We start from the raw sequence: 23,471 nt of genomic DNA, 5'->3' as shown, positions 1-23,471 counted from the left end.
GGTGCCCACTGCCGAATGCACTACAAGGGTAGCACGGCCTGCTTTCTGGGCCATGGTGATCACATGTGGAGATGTCCTGATTTGTGAGCATCGTATGTGACAACGTGCTCGAAACTTTTTCAAATTTTTTCCACGGCATACGCATACGATACGGCGACAACTCGACAAGTTTCATGATTTTCGGAATTCGTTCGCATTTTATACAATTAAAAAACCACTCCCACGCAAGTTGGCGGCGTTGCCCCGTGAGCACGTTGATCGAAATTTCGAGACAGTTCCTGGATTTAGCCTAAATGTACACTAAGAAACAAGGATACTATTTTTTGAACGAATGTAATCCATTATTCGATGCACCTGCAGTTCAAACTTACATTTTCTGAAAAAAATCAACAAAACAAAATAAACTATAGAAATATGTCAAAAGGCAATGAAAATGTCCCAAATTTAAACATGTTGTTTGTGGTAGTGTACTAACGCTTCAAAAAAATTGGTGGCAAAAAACCAAAAAAAATTTATTTTGCCGAGTGCCGCCTAGCTGGCACTCGGCAAAGAGCTGCTGAATTTTTTTTAAAACTTCGCCAAGTGCCAGATCACGACACTCGGCGAAGAAAATTGACTTTGCCGAGTGCCGCCGATCTGGCACTCGGCAAAGCCACCGTTTCCTTCAACCACGCCCGGCCGGCGCGCTCTCTGTCTCTTTCTCTCATTTCTCTCTCCCTCTCACCTCTCTCTCCCTTAGCCGCCGCCGCCGCACCGCGGCGCCCGTCCCGGCCACCGCGCCACTGTAGAAGAGAGGAGGAGGAGGCAGGGGAGAAGAGAGGAGGAGGGGAGAAGAGAGGAGGAGAAGGAGGAGAGGAGAAGGAAGGTGCCGGCCTAGGCCCGTCAACCCTCATGCCGCTGCGGTCGTCCCCGCCGTCGTCGCCGACCCTTGTTGTTGCCATTCTCATCGCGAAGGTATGCCCTACACCTGTAGTAGTTAGTAGTAGTACTTAGTAGTGTTAGTAGTAGTTAGTAAGTAGTAGTAGTTAGTAGTTAGTAGTGTTAGTAGTATTGTTAGTAGTAAGTAGTGATAGTAGTAGTGTTAGTAGTAGTAGTGTTAGTGTTAGTAGTAGTTGTAGTGGTAGTAGTACTTGTTGTTGCACTACTTCGATACTTTCATCTGCATGGAAAGAGAACTAAAGTACATGGCTCGTCTTGGTATATATATGTTTGTTGGCCTTCGTGCCTATGTTTGGTATATATGTGGTTGTTGGCCATCGCGCCTACGTTTCTTGCAGGTTTTGGAAACCTCCCCGTGCAGGGGAGGTGCTGCCGAAATTTTCAATGGATTCTAACCTATTGCCTTTTTATGTAGGAGAAGGACCCATGGGAGGGACTCGGCGACCCCGATCGTCTTCGTTGGCGCTGCTGGTCTACCTACACCGCATTGCCTCACCACTGCACCGACACGCCACTACCTCGCTAGCCTGACTCCACCACCACCCTAGGTATAACCCCCTCCTCCTTTGCATGCATATTTTATATGGTCACGTAGCCTAGTTAGGCGTCTTCCGTTCGAAAGAGATACGGTCGAAGGTATGCAGATCTTTGCATATCTGCGACCGTATCTCTTTTGGATTGTCCACGTATTTTGGACAGCCCGTGGATGCGTAGATGATGTTAGTTTCCATGGTTCGCTCCGGTCCAAGACAGACTTTCGGCATCACCTCCCTGTTGTTCTCTGGATACACACTCTCCCTTGCAGGACGTGTATCGGGAGAACAACGGGGAGGTGCTACCGAAATTCTGTTTCGGATAGGAGCGGAGCATTGAAACTGACCTCATCTACGCATCCGCGGGTGGGATTAGGGCCTATCCTCACCTATTAGATGGTAGGAACGTCGTGCAGATGCAATTACTGGTTATATTACTCGCTTACATATGTATATGCCAGAGGATGGAGAACCGTGATTGGATGTACATGGGCCACGCAAGTATGACCCCAGAATGGATGACTAAGACTAATGCTTTCTTGGAGCATTCATTTGGCGAGGCTGCTAGAGGGTCGAGACGGATGCCGTGTCCCTATAACAAATGTGACAACCGTGTAAGAAAGAATAGGAAGAACGTGGGGGAAGATCTTTGCAAGTATGGATTCATGCCAAACTATACCTGTTGGATCCACCATGGTGAAGCCGGTCGTATTAGAGAGGAGGTGGTGAGACCACGCCTTGAGGCTTTTGATGGAGATGCCGGGGTAGCAGACTGGATGGATGACTTTCAAGAGGCACGGTTCGATGAAGGATTAGAGGACGAACCAGAGGAATCCGCAAAGGCGTACTACGATATGCTATCTTTGGCACAGAAGCCCCTTCACGAAAAGACAATGGTTTCGCAACTAGATGCCATTGGACGCCTAATGGCATTCAAGTCGCAGTGTAGCATGAGTCAAGACAACTTTGATGGTATGTTGGCAGTTGTTGGATCCCTGCTTCCAGAGGGTCACATTCTGCTGAAGAACTTGTACGAGTCACAGAAACTTCTTCGTGCCCTTAAGATGCCGTATGAGCACATCCATGCTTGTCCGAATGGTTGCGTCCTATTTAGGAAAGATCACGAGAAAGCAATGCACTATCCAAAGTGCAAATTCTCTAGGTATCTGGAGGTCGACACTAGTGATGGCAAGAAGGAACAGTTTGGTATCCCCGCGAAGGTCCTACGGTACCTTCCTGTCATACCGAGGATCCAACAGCTGTACATGATAGAGGAGTCCGTGAAACAGATGACATGGCACAAACATGGCAAAAGATACAATGCTAACAAGATGGTACACCCATCGGATGGCGATGCATGGACCCATTTCGATGGCATACATCATGGTAAAGCTGAGGAGGCTCGAAATGTACGTGTAGCGCTGGCAACAGATGGGTTCAACCCCTATGGATTGCTGGTGGCCCCATACACTTGTTGGCCCGTGTTCGTGATCCCCCTCAATCTCCCCGCCCCCGGTGTCATGTTTCAACCCAAGAACGTATTCTTGTCACTGATAATTCCTGGACACCCGGGGAACAAGATGGGTTTGTTCATGGAGCCTCTCATTGATGAATTGATCCTTGCTTGGGAAAAGGGGGGTACTGACATACGACCGAGTTATAAAGAAGAACTTCACAATGCATGTGTGGCACCACTACTCCCTGCATGACTTCCTGGCGTATGGCATATTCTGTGCATGGTGTGTTCACGGGAAGTTCCCATGCCCAATATGCAAGACAGCTGTGAGGTTCACTTGGCTGAAGAGGGGTGGCAAGTTTTCTTTGTTTGACCAATATCGTCAATTCCTCCCTCTTGACCATCCATTCAGACGAGACGTCAAGAACTTCAGGAAAGGGGTTCAAGTCACCAACCTTGCACCTCAGATGATGACCGGTGCCGAGCTCCGTGCTGAGATAGAGGCTCTCAAAGATGATAAAGAGAAAGGTGGTTTTATTGGATATGGTGAGGAACACCAGTGGACTCATAAATCGTGTTTGACTAGGCACCCCTATTTCAATGACCTTCTTGTTCCACACAACACCAATGTAATGCACACAGAAAAGAATATCGCTGAGGTGCTTTTTGCAACACTCATGGACATTCCTGATAAGTCAAAGGACAACATTAAGGCTAGACTAGACCTGGCAATGATGTGTGATAGGCCAAAGCAAGTGATGAAGCCTCCCACGCCCGGCAAGAAATGGAGAAGGACTCCGGTCGATTTCATCTTGAAAAAGGACCAAAGGAAGGAAGTACTGCAGTGGATCTAGACGTTAATGTTCCCTAATGGGCATGTGGCGAATTTAAGTAGGGGAGTGAACTTGTCCACTATGCGAGTCTTAGGGATGAAGAGTCATGACTACCACATATGGATTGAGCGACTCCTTCCTACGATGACCCGGGGATACATCCCTGAGCATGTGTGGCGCGTGCTGGCAGAGTTGAGCTATTTCTTCCACCAGCTTTGTGCCAAGGAGTTATCTCGGGACGTGATTGATGACTTGGAGAAAGTGGCACCTGTGTTGCTCTACAAGTTAGAGAAGATCTTCCCACCCGGCTTCTTCCTAGCGATGCAGCATCTGATTTTGCACCTACCGTACGAGGCACGAATGGGGGGGCCCATGCAGGCCCGTTGGTGCTATACAATTGAGAGATGTCTAAAGATTCTTTGGAAAAAGTGTAGAAATAAAGCCAAAATTGAGGCTTCTGTGGCAGAGGCATTCATTCTGGAGGAGGTATCAAACTTCACAACAGCATACTATAAGGATGGCCTTCCCAGCGTGCACAATCGTCCCCCTCATTACAACACAGACGAGAGTTCATCGAACCTCAGCCTTTTCAAAGGGCAACTCGGAAAGGCAAGCGCATCGGGCACCAAGACCTTGCGGCATGATGAGTGGCGCACTATCATGCTATATGTGTTGTTGAACCTTGACAAAGTCAAGCCTTATGTGTAGTAAGTTCTCAATGAGCTTGTTACATACACCCTTGTCACTATCCTCCATCTATCGAACCCCCTTATCTCTTGTTTTTTCAGGAAATTTCTGAATAAATACTGGAGAGGGAATAGGGCTCCTTCCCCTCAAGAAGAAGATAGTCTTCTCAAAGATGGTGTGCCCGATTTCAAATCCTGGTTCGATACGAAGGCACCGTCCAATTTACCTTGTTCAATCTTTGGCATCCCACTTTGCTCCTACAAGCGAGTAATGTAACGATCTATCTGGCCTCACCTTGCAGGCCCGCAAGGATGCGGAAATGGATGCTAAGTTGAAAGGGCTCGCCAAAGGCTTCGCCTACAAGGTCAAGTCATCACTGTTTATGATGTGAATGGCTATCGCTTTCACACAAGAAACTACGAGCGGAGTCGGCCCAATCGGAAAACCACGAATACCAGAGTTCGTACGCCCGGCACTGATGAGCGCGACTACTACGGCATAGTAGAAGAAATATACGAGCTCAATTTTGAGTGTCGCAAAGCTCCTAATCAAGTCGTATTCAAATGCCATTGGTTCGATCCTAATGTCACGAGAACAGCCCCTGAGATTGGACAAGTCGAAATTCGACAGGATTCTGTCTATCAAGGAGAGGATGTCTATATTGTGGCTCAACAGGCCACGCAAGTTTATTATCTCCCATGGGCATGCCAAAAAGACCCCAATCTTATCGGTTGGTACCTTGTGCAGTTGGTATCGCCGCACGGTAAACTGCCTGTCCCAAACGTTGAGGATTACAACTTTGACCCAAACACACGGGAGTTCTATCAACCAGAGGGGCTAGAAGGGAGGTTTGACATAGACATGTTTTTGCTGATGGGCATGGAAGTAGATAATGACATTGATGAGGACGACGGAGAAGAGGTGCAAAATGCTAAGGACTTACAAATGCTTGAGCGATTACAGTTAGGCGATGACAATGATGACAACGATGGAGATGAGCCCGATTTACTCGACAATATTGATAGTGATGACAACACCTATGATCCTGCCGCTGCCGATCGTGAAGAATATTTCTAATTCATGTAATACTATATTATTATTATTATTATTATTATTATTATTATTATTATTATTATTATTATTATTATTATTATTATATTATTATTATTATTATTATTATTATTATTATTATTATTATTATTATTATTATTATTATTATTATTATTATTGCAATTATGTTTTGTTCATTTTGCATCTCTTTATAAGTACTTGTAATTTAACTATGCTAATTGGTTTACTCTTTGAAATTGCAGGCACTCGACAAAATGTCGGGCGGAAGGCAGGCCCGTCGGGGGGTCAAGTCCCTCTACATGAGGGAGCGCTCACCACCCCACGCTGAGGAGGACCCCTTGCCGGAGCCACCGCCGACGAGGAGGACAAGGAGCGGCCGCCCCCGCGGCCGTCCGAGGACGAGGGTGCAGCTGGTTGCCACCCCGTCGGTGGACGAGGACGACCAGGCGGTGGGCCTACACATAGGAGGGGGGTGGCACTTCCTCTGACTCGTCAGACCACGGGGAGGCGGTGATAGCGACAGTAGGGGGTTCCACTAGCACTGCCTCTAGCTCTACCTTGTCGGGAGTCTACTTGCGCGGGCCCTCGTAGCTCCCGGCGTGGCTGATCCCACTTCACCGGCGCCCGGTGATTCGACCCAGCGGCAACAAGTAAGTATTATTTCACTACTATTTCTATGACATGTTGAAAATTGAACTGGAGACTAACAATTCTTCTTAATGACTCTTGCAGCAACTGGAAAGTTGTGTCCGGAATGGGCCGACACATCAATGGCACCCTGGGCCTTCTGATTTGGCAGCACTACCCTGGCATGGTCACCTACGCCTCGGTGACTTTGCTGCCCTGGACGTGGGACCACTTCTACGCTGCCGAGGACAGCAAGTTTGGCACCGTTGCGGTGTGGATCAAGGCCAAGTTCTGGGTGAGTCTTCATCGCACTAAATTGGTCAATACTACGCATTCATTGGTCGTTCTTGAAATAATGAAACGATACATGATGTCTGTATGCAGGACTTCTTTAGGTGCGACGAAGGGTTTGAGGACCGGGCGACGCGAGTGCAGGACAAGGTCTGTAGGTCCCGACTCTCAGACCTGTACCACGAGACGCGGCTCCAGTGCATCATCAACTACAACACCGACGTCCTTGGTCAGATGGTGAGGAAGGCCGATGCCAGGACCAGGACGCTCACCAGGGAGCAGTACGTCTCGGTAAGTACAAAACATTAATACTGACTCCTTCCATGAAGAATAGGTAGGCTTCATTTCATCTTCTGACATATCAATAACTTGATGGCATGCAGCAATGTCCTGATTGGTGCGCCAGGCACTGCCTCTGCTAGGAGGCCATTGTGGACAGGTGGCTCTCGGAGGAGTGGGCGGAGAAGCACAACATCCGTCGGGACTGCCGCCTGTAGATGGGTGGGGCGCCACACCACCAAGGCAACTGGAGCCTCAGCGTGTACGCTCAGACATGGGTAATCTTCTTTGTGTTTTCATCTTTATTTATTTATTCTAACGCTCAATTCTCATTACTTGTAATCATCTTTGTGTTTTCCTCGCAATCCCAGGCGCACCAAGGCCAGGAATGCAATGAGTTCATGGCGTACGCCCTGGCACACAAGGGTAAGGCGACGGCCCCGGAAGTCACCTACAACCCAGCGGACGGGCCCGAGGCGTACACCAGCGTGAGCGTCCACAGCAAGCTTAGCGAGTACACCTCGGCGGCCCGCGAACGCCATGGGGAGGACTTCGATCCGGCCACCCAGCCCTTGGACACAGACCTCCTGATGAGGCTAGGAGGAGGGAAGCAGCACGACCGGTACTAGATGGCGGACAGCATAGTCGACTCCGCCTTTGTTCCCAACCTCACCGAGATTCGAGCAAGGAGCACGAGCTCCTCCCTCCCCATACGCTCTCAGCAGTAGAGCTCATAGCAGCAGATGGCGGAACTCCAGGTTAGTACTGTTTTATTCATCGTTCATTGCTTTTACACATCTACCTTGCCTTTGCATTGTTTAAACATTGTGGGTGGAATGTTGCAGGCCGACTTGCGGAGGTTGGAGGCCCAGCAGGCGGCCCAGGCGGAGGCCCATCAGCTGGAGATGGAGGTTGTACAAGCCCAGAGGGCGGCCGAGACGCAGAGGCTGCAGGACATGTTCAGCTTCATGGCGAGCCTTCATGCCTTGCCAGGTGTGTTCGTGCCTCAGTCGCTGCTTGCTCCAGTTGTGGCTCCTCCTCCTCCTGTAGGGACTCCGGTGAGTATATATGGTTGTTTATTCCTTTAGCTTGTGCGGCCCTCCTGTAGATACTCATGAATTCGCTTCTCCTTTGTGCAGCAACAGTCGGCGGGTTCGAACCCGACTCCTCAAGGTGGCCCTTCTCCATAGGCCGGGTGGACAACTGACCCTCCTCAATGTGACAGTTCACACTCCAAGTGGGGAGGCTGGCAGTAGGTACCGTTTATTTGTTTTTTTCATGTTGCATGGACTTGTGTTAGACTTAGCCTTATGTTCGACTACTACTAGAGACATATATATTGTGATGGATATTGTCATGGATGATGCGAATGTATGTGATGGATTATGGACAATGGATTTGTATATGATGTATTATGGATGGTGGATGTGTATGTGATGGGTTATGGATGTGTATGTGATGGAATATGGATGTGTATGTGATATATTCTGTGATGTGTGTTGATATATATGTGATTTCTTTGTTTGCGCTGATGGAAAGCAAAAAAACAAAAAATAGCATTTTTCCCCTCTTTGCCGAGTGCCACACTCGACAAAGAGGGCTTTGCCGAGTGCCGTGACCATGGCACTCGGCAAAGCTGGGAAGCAGAGACCCAATTTCCCAGCTTTGCCGAGTGCCAGAGCCATGGCACTCGGCAAAGATTTTTTTAAAAAAAAAGAAAAAAAAATCTTTGCCGAGTGCAAGAGTATGGCACTCGGCAAAGAATTTTCAAAAAAAAAGAGAAAAAATTCTTTGCCGAGTGCCGCTGAGGTGGCACTCGACAAAGAGACCGTCAGAGTTGACGTCGGGTTTTTTTTTGCCGAGTGCTGACGCGACACTCGGCAAAGGCTTTACCGAGTGCTCGATATGTGGCACTCGGCAAAGAAACCTTTGTCGACTGCTCTTTGCCAAGTGCGGCACTCGGCAAAGCTTTTACCGAGTGTATTTCGGGCTTTGCCGAGTGCCGCAGGCACTCGGCAAATTACCGGTTTCCGGTAGTGATTATTATTATTATTCCAAAAGCGGCAAGAGAATTGCCGGCTTAAAATAAATGTTTTAGAAGGCAGAGAGAAAGCAAGAGCACATAACACATACATATGGGTACAAATTGTCGTAATCTAGAAACACCAGGTCAAGGAGAGTAATATTCCCAAAACTTCGTAGATCCAACTTGCTGACGCAGACGCACTCGTGACTTTTACACAGTACTACACACAGTGGTGACATCTCCAAATGCAACCTCTATAAACTTGCTCCAATGTAGCAGGTTGTACGTAGGAAGGGGGACACATCATATAGTTTGTTCTGGTGCTCATCACCATGAAGCTCGACTTCGCCGTGCGCCGGCGCGAGCCGGAGCTCGTCGGCCCGGCGAGGCAGACGCCACGCGAGACCAAGCGCCTGTCCGACATTGAGGACCAGGTGGGGCTGCGCTGGCATGTGCCGTTCGTCCTCTTCTACCGCGGACGTGGCGATGCGGCCGGCAACGACGACCCGGCGGCCCTGGTCCGCCGCGCGCTCGGCGAGGCGCTGGTGCCGTACTTCCCGCTCGCCGGGAGGCTGAGGGAGGTGGAGGGGCGGAAGCTGGTCGTCGACTGCACCGGCGAGGGCGTGGTGTTCGTGGAGGCGGACGCCGACGTGCGGCTGGCGGAGCTCGTGGCGGCCGGGCTGAGGCCGCCGTTCCCCTGCATGGATCAGCTCCTGTTCGATGTCGAAGGCTCCGGCGGCGTTCTCAACAGCCCCTTGCTGCTCATCCAGGTATAGAACACACAGTCCTACGTGGCGAACGATTGTAAATGCATGCATGTCATTGTAATGATGTATGTTGTGTACGTATCCCTAGGTGACCCGATTGCGATGCGGCGGCTTCGTCTTCGCGCTCCGACTAAACCACACCATGTGCGACTCCGCGGACATCGTGCAGTTCATGCGCGCCGTCGGCGAGCTCGCCCGCGGCCTCCCGGAACCGACCGTCGCGCCCGTGTGGTCCCGCGAGATCCTGGACGCCCGCAGCCCACCAAGGCCATCGTTCCCTCATCACGAGTACGACCCGGTGCCGCCGCCGCCGCCGTCGTGTCCACCACCGGGCGACGACATGGTCATGCGGACCTTCATCTTCGGCCCGGACCACGTCGCCGCGATCAAGAAGGGCCTATCGGCGCAGTGGGGCAGCAGCAAGGCCACGACCTTCGAGGCGCTCGCGGCGTTCATCTGGCGCGCCCGCACGGCGGCGCTGGAGATCCCCGCGGACGAGGACGCGCGCCTGGTGATCGCCGCCAGCGTCCGGGGCGTGCGCGACCTGGAGCTCCCCGCGGGCTACTACGGGAACGCGTGCGTGTACCCGGCGGCGGTGGCTACCGCGGGGTCGCTGCGGGGCGGCAGCGGCACCCCGGGCGACGCGGTGGAGCTGGTGCGGGAGGTGACGAGGTCGGCGGTGAGCGCCGAGTACGTGCGGTCCACGGCCGACCTGATGGCGCTGCGCGAGCGGCCGTCCCTGGCGACGGCCAACACGCTCATCGTGTCCGACAACCGGCACGCGGGGTTCCGCCACGTCGACTTTGGGTGGGGCGAGCCCGTGTACGGCGGCCCCGCGGGCGCGCTGTTCGTGCTGAGCTTCATCGTCGCCGTCACAAACGGCAACGGCGAGGACTCCATCGCCGTCCCGATCGCGCTGCCGCGGTCAGCCATGGACCGGTTCGCGTCCGAGGTCAAGATGCTGTGTTGAAGAGTTCTAGTGCCGGCTTTTTGGCGTGTTTCGGTGTGTTTGTTGTGTTGTGAGGTGGCGTATAAAAGAAAATCAAGCGTACATGTATCGTTGTACTGTCTTCAGCTCTATCATAAATTTGTATTTTTTTTCTTTACCATGGCTGTGATCCATACCTATGTCTTTGATAATGATGTAACACGGGCGTCCGTCCGTGACTCCAGTCCGGACGCAGCTCCATAGGAGCAGGTCCCATCTCTCTCAGAAAAAAACAAATCCCCACTGCCTCGTATGTTTATCTGCGCCAGCGCTCGAAGCAGCGTGGCCGCTCATCCGTCCGTCCCCTTCGCCCACCGCGCGCTTGTCGGGCTGCTGCGCCGTACCCAGCCCCCATAGCCGGCCGCGCCGCGCCGCGCGCCCTCCCTGCGCTGATCACCTGCGTCCCAATCACATGCGTTGCTCGCTCCGTCACCGTCCGTCGCCCATCGCCGTCGGGCGCGCCGCTGACCCCGCCATGGCCTTTGGGACGCACGTGGCATGGCGCCTTAGGTCTTCCCCGGCTGAGCCAAGGGCACCCACGAGCGTGGCCGGTGCTGATGGTGCTCGCTCGCCGTGCCGCCAAATCCCACCCTGATGACCGGAATCGACCGGCCCTAGCCTTCTCCTCCCTTTTGTTGCAAATGTATGTGTTCAGAGGTATGGTGCAATTGTTATATATGGATGTTACAAAAGTAGATCGGGATGTTGCATATTTTTGCAAGTGTTTTTGGTGGTACGTTTTCAGCGTTTTGAAAAAAAGTTTTATCCGTTTCAGACGTATGTTGCAACAAGTATTTTATCTGGATGTTGCATATGTTTCACACACATATTACAAGTGTATTATATGGATGTTGCATATGTTTCAAACACAAGTTGCAAGTATTTTATCTGAATGTTGCATATGTTTCACACATACGTTGCAACAGTATGTTTCAAATGTTTCATCTGTGTCCGATGAAAGTTGTATCCAAGTGTTTCATGTTGCAAATGTTTCACGGAGGCACGGTGAGTGATGGGTGCATGGCCCGGGCGTGGGGGTATGGGGCGCGGCAGAGCTAGGCATCGGCGGATGGGGGCGCAAGGAGCTGGGGGCCGGCTCCGGGTCCCATCCAAGCAGAGAAAGAGGGTCAGGGAAGGAGCGAGGCGCAACGAGGGGCAGGGTGCGCGTGCGAGGCCGGGGCGAGTTGGATGGGGGGTGGGCTGCGTGGCCGTCCATCTCGACATGAGGAGCTGCAGGTGCAGCATCAAGGGCGGGGTGCACGTGCAAGTCAGAGTGAAGCGGATGGAGTCGGGCTGCGCGGGCCTCTGGACGCGCGCGTCCTTCCGGACATCCGGACGCTAGCCACGCTCTATGTCTTTTCCTTGATTTGGGTCATTCTACCCTTATTTTGTTCTGCCTCATATATATTCTACCCTGCCTGTGTAATTATTCTCATTTTTCTGTTTTAATCTAATAACTTTTATTTGGGTGTGACAAATAGATTTTCTCTTAAGCACTTTGCTTCTTTTCAGACTCGGAAGGAAGGGGCATCAATTTATTGGCGCTACCTCTCACAGGGAAGCCAAGGATTAGGTTGTAGAACTTTTGATTTTGAACAACTTTTATTTTTGGAGATTTTTGAGTTGTTGCAAAAATTTGGGAGTAATTTGAGTTTCAAACTGGAGGGCAATTTTGTAAATTCGATGAACAGTACTCACCGCTCAAAGCTACGCCGGTGGCGACCTTCGGTTTGCTTCCAGGCGCGGTCGTGGCCGTCTTTGGCGTCGCGCTGGCGCGGTGAAGGCCACAGCGTAGCTTCCTTGCGCTTCTGAGCTGCTCTATTTAGCCCAGGCCGTCGCCGTTGGCCCCGTTCTCTTGCTCTGTTTTCCCGACGCCACCGCCATAGCTCCGGCGAGCCCGCACCGTCTCCCTAGCGCCGTGGTCGTCTTGGTAAAGGCCGTTCCAGTTCCGTCTTTCTCTTGCGCATCCACCCAGCCAACTATGGTCGGCTGATTTCGCCGGGAACTCGCTGACCACGCTCTTCTTCCTCACGGCCGGCAGAGTCCCCGTCGAGCGAGCGCCGTCGTGGCCAGTACACTACGGTGAGCTTCTGATCTCGGGAAGCATTGTTTCAGCTTCTCCGTGATGCCGTGGTGCTTAATATCTTGTTGATTGCTCGTTTTGTCCACCACAGCCACTGGAACACCGCCGTCGCCATTGCTCGCACCGCCGTGATCGCTGTGAACGCCGCCCCGCTTCACCGTTGCTTCTCCGGCCTTAATTATTGCTTGAACGTGTTCGTGGTGAGCTACTGGACCTTCCCATGCCCTCTGTTTCCCCGTTTTCGGCTTCGTTTCGCCGGCATAGCACTGCCGTGCCACCGCATCCGCCATGGCCGACGTTGAGCTAGCATAGGACCATTATCGGATCAAGTAGGGACGTCAATAGATGCGCCTAGTCTTGGTGAACGTTTTGGTACCTTGGCCATCGCCATTGGACTCACCGTCGGCGAGTTATCTCCGGTCAGAGCCGTCGCTGCCGTGGTCAACGTCGGAGGTTGAAGATGACATGTGGGACCCGTTGTCAGTGACTCAACGTTCAAATGGATTTTTCTATTTTCAGATTTGAATGAATAGTGTCTGTTTTTGTTATTTTTGTGTAGATTTATTTAGAGCTCCAAAAATTATGAAAATTTTTGAGTGGCTTCTCTGTGAGGTATAGTATTTAAGAAAAATATTAAATAATGTTTTTCAGTAATTTTTAAATGTGATAAAAATTGCTCAATTTATTCATAAATGGATTTCCATGATTTTTCTAGGCTTATTTATTTATCCAAAAATTATGAAATTTGTTTTGCCACTTAGTTAACATGTAATGAACATGTACTAAAATTTTGAGCTCAATCAGAATAAGTTGATTTATTTCATAATTTTGAATTAAATAATTAATTCATAAAAGCAAATAGTAACCTTTAATGATTTAGGTTTTTGTTTGGACTTTTGGATTGAGTGATGACCTCGGATCATTTGTTGTTAATGATCCTTGGCAGTTGATATATGTGTTATGAAAAAGATTTAGTTTGTTTGACTTGCAACTGTACCACGAAGGAAAGTTGTATTCAAATGATTAATTTTGCATCCATCATCGAGCATCATATTTCGTATTCCGCATCATGTTAAACATGGCATTGTTATTACGTGTAGTGAACGAAGGTGAAAACATAGTAGTTAATCAAGCTGTTGAAGAGGTTAATCCGTCTGTTGAGGTTGGATCGAATACTTGTGTAACGTCGCAGGAATCGGACTTTTCCGTCAACGAAGGCAAGCCCCGGATGCATACAACCCTACCTTGTGTTTTACAAATTAATTTCGCTTTTGCTTTCCGTTACTGCATTAAGTGATTAAGAGTTAAGTAAAAGCCTAATTGGTGCATTACCACCCTTATTATTCCATATTTACCATTTTATCAGTTTTAAACTCGTATATGCCTAGTTTTGCTTAGCTATGCGTAGAACGATGAAAGTCGGGTGACTACCTGCCACCTGCATGTTTTAAATGGAACATTGGTTAATTATGTTAGCATGTGATATGGGAATGTGGAGTAATAAATCTAGACCGGGCGGACTCGGTGTGTGTGAGCCACAAGACATGGAGGTCTTGTGAGCGGGTTCTTTTCGGCTGTGTCGATTAAGGCACGTCCGTTGTTGAATTGTATGAGGTGAGAATTTGTAGTACTAACCACATACTCCGGTAAGCCTGAACTTGGCAATTCTATTACGAGAATGGCTACTCGCGCACTGGGAGTGGAGAGATGGCGGGAATAGCGTGTACCCACGTGGCCATGGGCTAGAATGGTGGAGTACTGTGTTCTCGGGTGGCGCGGATCCGTTCTTGTTTTAGAGGATCCGAGGGTAGGTTGGTATATGGAGGTCAGGGACCTACATATGTCGTGTGGTCTGGAATTCCTAGCTGGGTTTATAATCGGTTCGAATCGTCGTTGCTCCTCGGTTATGGAGACTCAACTCACTGTTCATCATCGTAGAATTAATAACCGGAACTTGAATAAGGCTTGTGAAGGTGCTGAATATGAAGTTTCATGATCTCAGTGCGGATCGTGTCAGCTTTATATATAATTCTTGAGAAGTTTTCTATATAAAGAATGTTGTTAAAAGAGCTTTTACGCAAAAGAACTTTGATCGTTGTTAAAGCTATACCTTGAATCCCTGAGCCTGCATTACTGAGTTTATCAGTTAATATTTCGGATAAGTCTTGTTGAGTACTTTTGTACTCAGGGTTCGTTGACCCCTTGTTGCAGGTGAGCCTCATGAGCAGATCTATTTTGGATCGTGCTGCATGACTATCGTTCGTTCTGACGATGAGAAGTAAATGTGTGATCCTTGGGCAGGATGTTTATTTTGTGTGTTATGTATATATTAATTATGCCACTCCACTACTACTATGGTTTGTAATAATTAAAGAACTTAGTTTGTAAGGTTTGAAATAACTGGTTTGTAAACTATGTTATCGTAAGACTTCCGCTGTTTTTACTCTGGTTTTGATATTTGAATAAATGTTGTAATACTGCAATGACTCTGTAACGTGATCCTGCTCGGAAATCGTGGATGATTCGGGGTTCCCCGAGGACACCCGACAGTCTTTTTAAGTTCATGGAAACATATGCATAGATGTCAAAGGTCGCCGGACAGTGACAGGTGCATGTGGGCCCTATAACTTAGGAGGTTCTGCCACACTGCCGCACTCCGGCAAAGTCAATAAAGCCAGGGAAGTGTGTCTTGCACAAAACACCAAGAATGCCATTGGGATGGCGTCCGTGACCACCTGCACCCACAATCACGAAACCCCTGCCCAAGTGATCAAGAAAAATTATTAGTTTCAACATAACAAATGAGAAAATAGTGACGGCATGTAAAGTTACTTACTTTGAACCACCGGGTCGACCCATCGGGCGTCTCTCAAGAGGTATCGGTCGCTTCAGGAGTTGCGAGGGACCTCGCTGATAGAGTTTAGCTGTGCCAGAGGAAGAGGAGTCCCCTGCCGCCGCACCACAGGAAGAGGAACCCCCCGCCGCCTCCTCAGCCTCGTCCTCCTCGTCCTCCACCGTCTCCTCATGCTCCTCGGGCACCTCCTCCTCCTCGTGCTCCTCGGGCACCGCCTCCTCCTCGGACGACTCCACCTCCTCCTCCTGCCTCTGTGGCAGAGGACCCTGACGACCCCTGCGTTTCCTTGGCAGTGGCGGAGGAGCTACCTCCTCCACCCTCTTGTATTTCAACTTTACATTCCTTAAACTCCTTAAGAGACCCCCGCCGCCTGGCATCTTTGTTCAATCACCTGCAATTACAAAGAGATACAAAATGAATAAAACATAATTAGAAAGAGATGTAAAATAAATAAGACGTATTGCAAAATGAACAAAACATAATTAGAAGGTAACATAATATTACATGTCTTAGAAATAATCATCATGATCTGTATTAGCTGGATCATAAGTCTCATCATCACTATCATGCATGTCTACTTCCATGTTGATTTCATGACCATCCGGAGGAGCAATGTTGTCATCACTGTCATTGCCTAATTCTAATCGCCGAAGTAATTCTAAGTCCTTCACATTTTGAACCTCATCCCCATCGTCCTCATCATCAACCCTTTCATTGTCTACTTCCATTATGACTGGATCGGTTATGTCTATCACAAAGCTCCCTTGTAGCCCCTCTTCTTGAAAGAACTCTTCGTCATATGCGTTTGGGTCAAGGTTGTAATCTTCATTGTTTGGGACAGGTAGTTTACTGTGTGGCGATACCTTGTTCACAACATCCCAACCCTTAAGATGCGGGTCATCTTGGCACGCCCATGGGAGATAATAAACTTGTGTGGCCTGTTGAGCCACGATATAGACATCGTCTCCTGGGTACTTGGAATCATGTCGAATTTCGACTAGCCCAAGATTAGGGGTCCGTCTTATTTTTTTAGGATCAAACCAATGGCATTTAAATATGATAGGATTAAGAGGTTTGCGGCCATGAAACGTGAGTTCGTATATTTCTTCAACTCTTCCATAATAATCGAGCCCATCAAGGGTGGGCGTGAAAACTCCGGTATTTGTGGTTCTTCGATTGGGCCGACTCTGCTCGTGTCTTGTTGTGTGAAAACGATATCCATTCACGTCATAACCGGTAAATGACATGACCCTAAAGGCACAGCCACCGGCAACCTGACTCAACTCGGCTCTCATAGATGCATCGGTTTGGCATTGCAAGCTCAAGCGGGATAGTTCGTTATATCATTCGCATGTACGAGCAACTTGTAATGTCAAACTAAGTACGAGCTAAATTAGAACGTACCTTGCGTTTGAACCAAGAAATGAAATTGGGTTTCCATTTCCCGCACCCCGTTTAAGAAGGGTGTGAAATTCCCGTGGGGTAGGCGCCCTTGATCGATGCCAGAATTCATGAGTAAATTCCCTGTACCGACGAGAAACAAGGGGGTTGGATGCAGAATAGTGACTAGTCGAGAACAAGTTTGTTGAAAAATGTGACTTACCCCATGTACGGCTCCACTTCTTCGAGGTTGGTCAGTACATATAGCAATAGTGTGCCACTCTTCAGGACTCAAGGTCTTGAAGGTCTTACCACTTGCACTTCCGAGTTGCCCTCAGAAAAGGCTGAGGTTCGATTCATTTTCCCCAGCATTGTAACAAGGGGGTGGATTATGCACGCTAGGAAGGTTGTCACCATAGTATGTTGTTGTGAAGTTTGACACCTCCTCCAGAATCGATGCCTCTGCGATGGAAGCTTCAATCTTGCATTTATTTCTACATTTCTTTCGAACAACCTTTAGGGTTCTCTCAATTGAATAGCACCAACAGCCCTGCACAGGCCCCCCCATTCGTGCCTCATACGGGAGGTGCAAAATCAAATGCTGCATCGGATTGAAGAAGCCTGGTGGAAAGATTTTCTCCAGCTTACAGAGCAACACAGGTGCCATTTTTTCCATGTCTGCAACCACGGCCCGAGATAACTCCTTAGCACAAAGCTGGTGGAAGAAATAGCTCAACTTTGTCAGCACTTGCCAGACATGATCTGGGACATAGCCTTGAACCATCACCTGAAAGAAGCCGCTCAAGCCATATGTGGTAGTCATGACTCTTGAGCCCATTGATTCGCATAGTAGATAAGTTCACTCCCCTCCTCAGATTCGATGCATACCCATCAGGGAACATTAACATTTGGAACCATTCTAGTACTTCCCTCCTTTAGGGCCTGCTTAACATGAATTCGGCCTTAGGCCTAGTCCATTTCTTGCCATTTCTAGGAGGCTGCATCTCTTGCTTTGGTCTGTCGCATAACGTTGCCATATTCACTCTAGCCTTAACGTTGTCCTTTGACTTATCAGTGTCCATGATTGTTCCCCAAAGTGCCTCAGCGATATTCCTTTCGGTGTGCATTACATCAATGTTATGTGGAAGAAGAAGGTCATCAAAATAGGGGAGCCTCTCCAAGCCCGACTTGTGAGTCCATGCATGTTGCTCGCCATATCCCAAAAAACCACCTTCTACTTCATTGACCTCGAGAGCATCTATCTGAGCATGGACCACGACACCTGTCATCATCACCAGTGGAGGGTCTGTAACTTTGAGGCCTTTCGTAAAGTTCTTGGTGTCTTGTCTGAATGCATGGTCAAGAGGGAGGAATTGTCGATGTTTGTCAAACGAGGAATACTTGCCACCCTTCTTCAATGAAATAAACTTCAGAGCTGTCTTGCATACTGGGCATGGGAACTTGCCGTGAACACACCAGCCACAGAATATTCCAAATGCTAGGAAGTCATGCAGGGAGTAGTGGTACCAAACATGCATCTTGAAGCTTCTCTTTGTAGCTCGGTCGTATGTCCATACCCCTTCATCCCAAGCATTGAGCAATTCATCAATCACAGGCTCCATGAACACACCCATACTATTCCCTAGGTGTTCAGGAATTATCAACGACAAGAATATGTTCTGCCGTTGAAAGATGACGCCGGGGGGGAGATTGAGCGGGATAACGAACACGGTCCATAAGGATTGAACCCATCTGTTGCCAGCGCAACACGGACATTACGGGCCTCTAGAGCTTTCTCACGATGAATGTCATAAAAATGTTTCCATGATTCACCATCGGAAGGATGTACCATCTTATTTGGATTGTATCGACATCCATTTTTGTGCCATGTCATCTATTTCGCGGACTCCTCGGTCATGTATAGCCGTTGGATCCTCGGTACGAACGGAAGGTACCGTAGGATTTTCACAGGGATGTCAAGCTGCCTCTTGAGACCATCACCATAGTCTACCTCAAGGAACCTAGAGGATTTACACTTTGGGTAGTGCTTAGCTTCTGCGTGTTCGTTCCTAAATAAGATGCACCCCTTTGGACAAGCATGTATCTGCTCATATGGCATCTTAAGTACACGGAGGAGTCTCCGCGACTCGTACATGTTCCTTGGTAGAATGTGACCTTCCGGAAGCAAAGTGCCAAAAACTATCAGCATAGCATCGAAGGCGTCTCGACTTAGGTGGCACTAGGACTTGAAAGCCATAAGGCGTCCAATGGCATCTAGTTGAGAGACCTTTGTCTGGCCGTGAAGGGGTTTCTGTGCCGTAGACAACATGTCGTAATACGCCTTTGCGGTTGCATCTGGCTCCCCATCCCTACGTCCTTCACCGAAGTGTGCTTCATGATAGTCACCTAACATGTCTCCTACCCCGCCATCAGCATCAAGATCCTCGATGCGTTGTCTCACGACCTCGTCTCTCCTACGTCCTTCACCATGGAGGGTCCACCGGGTATAGTCTGCCATAAATCCATACTTGCCAAGATGTTTACCCATGTCCACCTTTGTTTGTTTACGCCTGTTCTCACACTCACTGCAGGGACACCAAACTTTATCCATTTCTTTAGCCTCCCGAAATGCTGCTTCCAAGAAAGCATTGGTCTTCTTCATCCATTCATCAGTCCAAGTCTCCATAACCCCTTCGGCCAGTGTACATCCACTCACGGTCATTCATCCTTTACCACATACGCGAGTAATATAAGAATCCATTGCATCTACACGAGGATCCTACTATCTAATAGGTGAAGATAGGTCATAATCCCACCCGATGATGCGTAGATGAGGTTAGTTTCCATGCTCTACTCCTATCCGAGACAGAATTTCGGCAGCACCTCCCCGCTCTTCTCCAAATACACGTCCCGGCAGGGAGATTGTGTATCCGGAGAAAAACAGGGAGATGATGTCGAAACTCTGTCTTGGATCAGAGTGGACCATGAAAACTAACCCCATCTACGCATCCTTGAGCTGTCCAAAAAATGTGGACAATTCGAAACACATACGGTTATAGATATGCAAAGATCTGCATACTTCCAACCATATCCCTTTCGAACGGGAGACACCTAACTTGGTTATGTGATCTACGAACATGATACGGAAAGAGGGGTTATACCTTGGGTGGCGGTGGAGTCAGGCTAGCGGGGCCGTGGTGGGTCGGTGCAGTGGCGAGGTAACGCGGTGCAGGCAGACCCGCAGTGGCGAGGAATACGATCAGGGTCGCCGAGGTACTCCGGCTCGGCTCCGACGGGCTCTTCTCTGCAAAAAAAAAGAATATACAGGCTTAATTGAAAATTTTGACAGAACCTCCCCTACACGGTGAGGTTTCTAAAACCTGCAAAAAAAACGTACGGCACGATGGCCGATAACCACATATGCATATGCATTGGATTCACATTCATATAAACATATATAATCACAAAGCAAATACTGTAGTTTGCAAACAAAGCAGGGATCTGCTTCCTGCGTTGCCAAATATACTAGTACTAGTAATATATATACACACACTCACTGCACGCACAGCCAAAAGTAACAAGTGATGACGACGTTTTATTTGGACATTGCCAAAATACTAATACTCATCACTGCAGCCGGCCGCCACAAATAACAAGCAAGTGATCGCAAAAGGATTTATGCTAATGGCAGCTAGCTTTTCTCAGTATGCATGTATATATTAGGCTAGCTAACTAGCCACTACAAGCTCCAAGCTGGCCAGCAGGCCGAAGAGCACGCACGCGCCTATATATATAATCCTCACACATATCTTTTGTCGTCTCAAGTTGGATTATATATTAATCATATGCATGATTAGTTTCAGCATGGGCCATCACTGTGTGATCGATGTACTCCATCATTCAACAACCAACCTGGAGATTAAAAAAGGTGCTATGATATATATATATATATATATATATATATATATATATATATATAATGGCTAGCTAGCTTGGTAATTTTGTACGTAGTACTACGCATTAGACCATTTCTATGAGATACATTAGCTACATGCGCTAGCTCTGGTGACAAATGCAAATTACTATGCTTTCTGCACATTTCAATCTTTGCTCGTCTTTCAGGTGCAGCAGGCCTTTGAGAAGTAGCTAGCTATAGTTTCAAGGCGCCTGGCAAAGACTGGCTTTAGAGCAGCAGGATGTACAGGGCTAAGAGGGCTGCTTCGCTCAAAGCAAAGCGCCGCGTTGGCAAGTATGAGCTCGGACGCACCATTGGGGAAGGAACATTTGCAAAGGTCCGGATCGCCAAGAACATGGAGAACTGGGATCATGTTGCTATCAAAATTCTTGACAAGGCAAAGGTTCACAAGAACAAACTAGCTGAACAGGTGAAGTGTTAAGACTCTGCATTCTATTTCCATAGATTTTCACTGCACGATTCAAAAAAAGTTATTTACAGTGAATTCCCTTCTGTTTGCGATATATGTCTAGTGAGAAAAAAGATAATTACTGATCCCACCCTCTCAACTGTATGGCAGATTAGGAGGGAAATCTGTACAATGAAGTTAGTACAGCATCCCAATGTTGTTCGCCTGTATGAGGTAATAAAGCTTAAACTTTAAATGTAAAAATATATTATTTTTTCAGTATTACGTTTCTTGCATTGGAATGGGATGCACATCCAGGTCTACAGTTCATAACCATTTATTTGCATTGTTTTTGTTCCTTTTTTTATGACAGGTGATGGGAAGTAAAACAAGGATTTACATTGTGCTGGAGTTTGTTATGGGTGGAGAGCTCCATGATATCATTGTAAGCACTGTTGTATCATTGCCAATGCTTCCTCTGTCATTTGACCTTATTCTTTTCTCATCAATGATAATTTATATAGCATGCTAGTTGCTAGCTGCTTTTCCAGCCTAAACTTTGCATGAAGAGACATTTAACATTCCATGCTTTATATATATAGCACGTTTGCTTCTTTTCTCTACATGACAGTTTGTGATTCACTGTCCAAATTCACAATCAGGCCACAAGTGGAAGATTGAAGGAGGAGGAAGCACGTAGATACTTTCAGCAGTTGATCAATGCTGTAGACTATTGCCACAGTAGGGGTGTATACCACAGAGACTTGAAGGTGCAGTATTGTTCATCCTTGATTCTGCTCTTTGTTTGTATCATCAGTTATGATCAAGGAAATAGTATGAAACTTAAATGTTGATATTTCTCGTATGCAGCTAGAGAATCTGTTACTTGATGTTGCTGGAAACCTCAAGATTTCAGATTTCGGGTTAAGTGCTTTATCAGACCAAGTGAAGGTACTATCAGACAAGATACTACAGAAATTATTGTGTTTTATTTCTTTCTGTTTCTTTCTTCTTTCTTTGGTTTCACTGCATTTCACTAATTTACACCATAATCTTTAACTAATTCAATGCTAGCAGAATGATGGATTGCTGCATACATGTGGAACACCTAACTATGTTGCTCCAGAGGTGATATTTTTTTGTACATCTCTTCTTCTTTTTTTGTTTTAACCAGAAATAAGTTTGCCTAATACAGATTGATATCCAATATGTAGGTTATTGATGACAAGGGATTACCTAGGTGGCGCACGAGGCCGGGCACCGGAGCCTGCGTCGTCGGCGCGCGGGGGAGGGCGCCGGGGGCCAGCCGCGGGAGCCTGCGTCGTCGGCGCGTGGGGACGGGCGCCGGGTGCGGGCGAGATGAGTCCAGGCAGCGGGCCGCCGGCTGGAGCGGCCGGCGTGGGCGGGCGGGCGCGCGTGGGGCGGCGCGCAGGCACGGCGTTGCGGGCGGGGTGGCGTGCGGGCCGGTGACGGGGGCGGCGCGAGGATGACGGGCAGGGCGGGGGGCGGCGCTGCCAGGGGCGGTGAGGGAGCGAGGGGACGGGTGAGGGCGGGGGGCGGTGAGGCAGGGGCGTGCGTGAGTGAGTCTCGGCCGTGCCAGTTAAGTCTTGGGTGAGGCCTTTGCCGAGTGTCCGCGATCCAGCACTCGGCAAAGCCGGGATTTTTTTAAAAAAAAACATTAAACATCTTTGCCGAGAGTCAAACCGATAAGGCACTCGGCAAAGACTATACTTTGCCGAGTGCTAACCCTAGCACACTCGGCAAAGGTATTTTTTAAAAAAAACTTTTCTATTTCCTTTCCCTTTTCCTTAACCGTTTTTTCCAAATTTGTTCCAATACACTTTGAAAATACCTTGTCAAATTCACTCAACAATGCAAATTTGATGCTTCAGCGAAAAATAGACCATGATTTCATGTAGTTATAGCTCAAATTCCATTTATATAATTGCAATTAAAATTAATAATTATCAAATGGATCCAAAAAATCACTAAAATTTAACATGACACGATATTTGATGTCTATTGGCTATACAAAAAGTTTCGGAGTCAAACCACAACTCGACCGTCACTTTCACTACAAATCTTACCAGATCATTCTCAACAATCATGAAACTTCTTCGGAGATGTTTCGGTTTGTATGCAATGTACGTGACAACTTATGCGACACCTTCTCAATTTTTTACCACAGCCTCCACATATGATATCATGACATCTTATCAAATTTCATGATTTTCGGACTTCCTTTGCTTTTTATTGAATTTAAAAACCATTCAACCACACGCTCGGGGTCGTG

At 48.3% G+C, this 23,471-nt stretch overlaps 2 protein-coding genes across 2 annotated transcripts; both read left to right on the top strand.

Annotated features, from left to right (window-relative positions):
* Positions 1–9,074: 9,074 nt before the first annotated feature.
* Positions 9,075–10,479, top strand: LOC136551065 (benzyl alcohol O-benzoyltransferase-like). Its single transcript, XM_066542654.1, has 2 exons — positions 9,075–9,512; positions 9,598–10,479. The coding sequence occupies exons 1-2, from the start codon at positions 9,075–9,077 to the stop codon at positions 10,477–10,479; spliced, it is 1,320 nt and encodes a 439-aa protein (XP_066398751.1).
* Positions 10,480–21,010: 10,531 nt separating this feature from the next.
* LOC136548158 (CBL-interacting protein kinase 3-like) lies at positions 21,011–22,668 on the top strand. Its single transcript, XM_066539779.1, has 7 exons — positions 21,011–21,199; positions 21,350–21,412; positions 21,552–21,623; positions 21,841–21,948; positions 22,049–22,129; positions 22,256–22,306; positions 22,393–22,668. The coding sequence occupies exons 1-7, from the start codon at positions 21,011–21,013 to the stop codon at positions 22,666–22,668; spliced, it is 840 nt and encodes a 279-aa protein (XP_066395876.1).
* The last annotated feature ends 803 nt before the right edge of the window (positions 22,669–23,471 follow it).

This window comes from Miscanthus floridulus, chromosome 4 (assembly GCF_019320115.1).
Source record: "Miscanthus floridulus cultivar M001 chromosome 4, ASM1932011v1, whole genome shotgun sequence".
Lineage (NCBI taxonomy): Eukaryota > Viridiplantae > Streptophyta > Magnoliopsida > Poales > Poaceae > Miscanthus > Miscanthus floridulus.
This window is presented reverse-complemented; position numbering and strand designations above follow the sequence as displayed.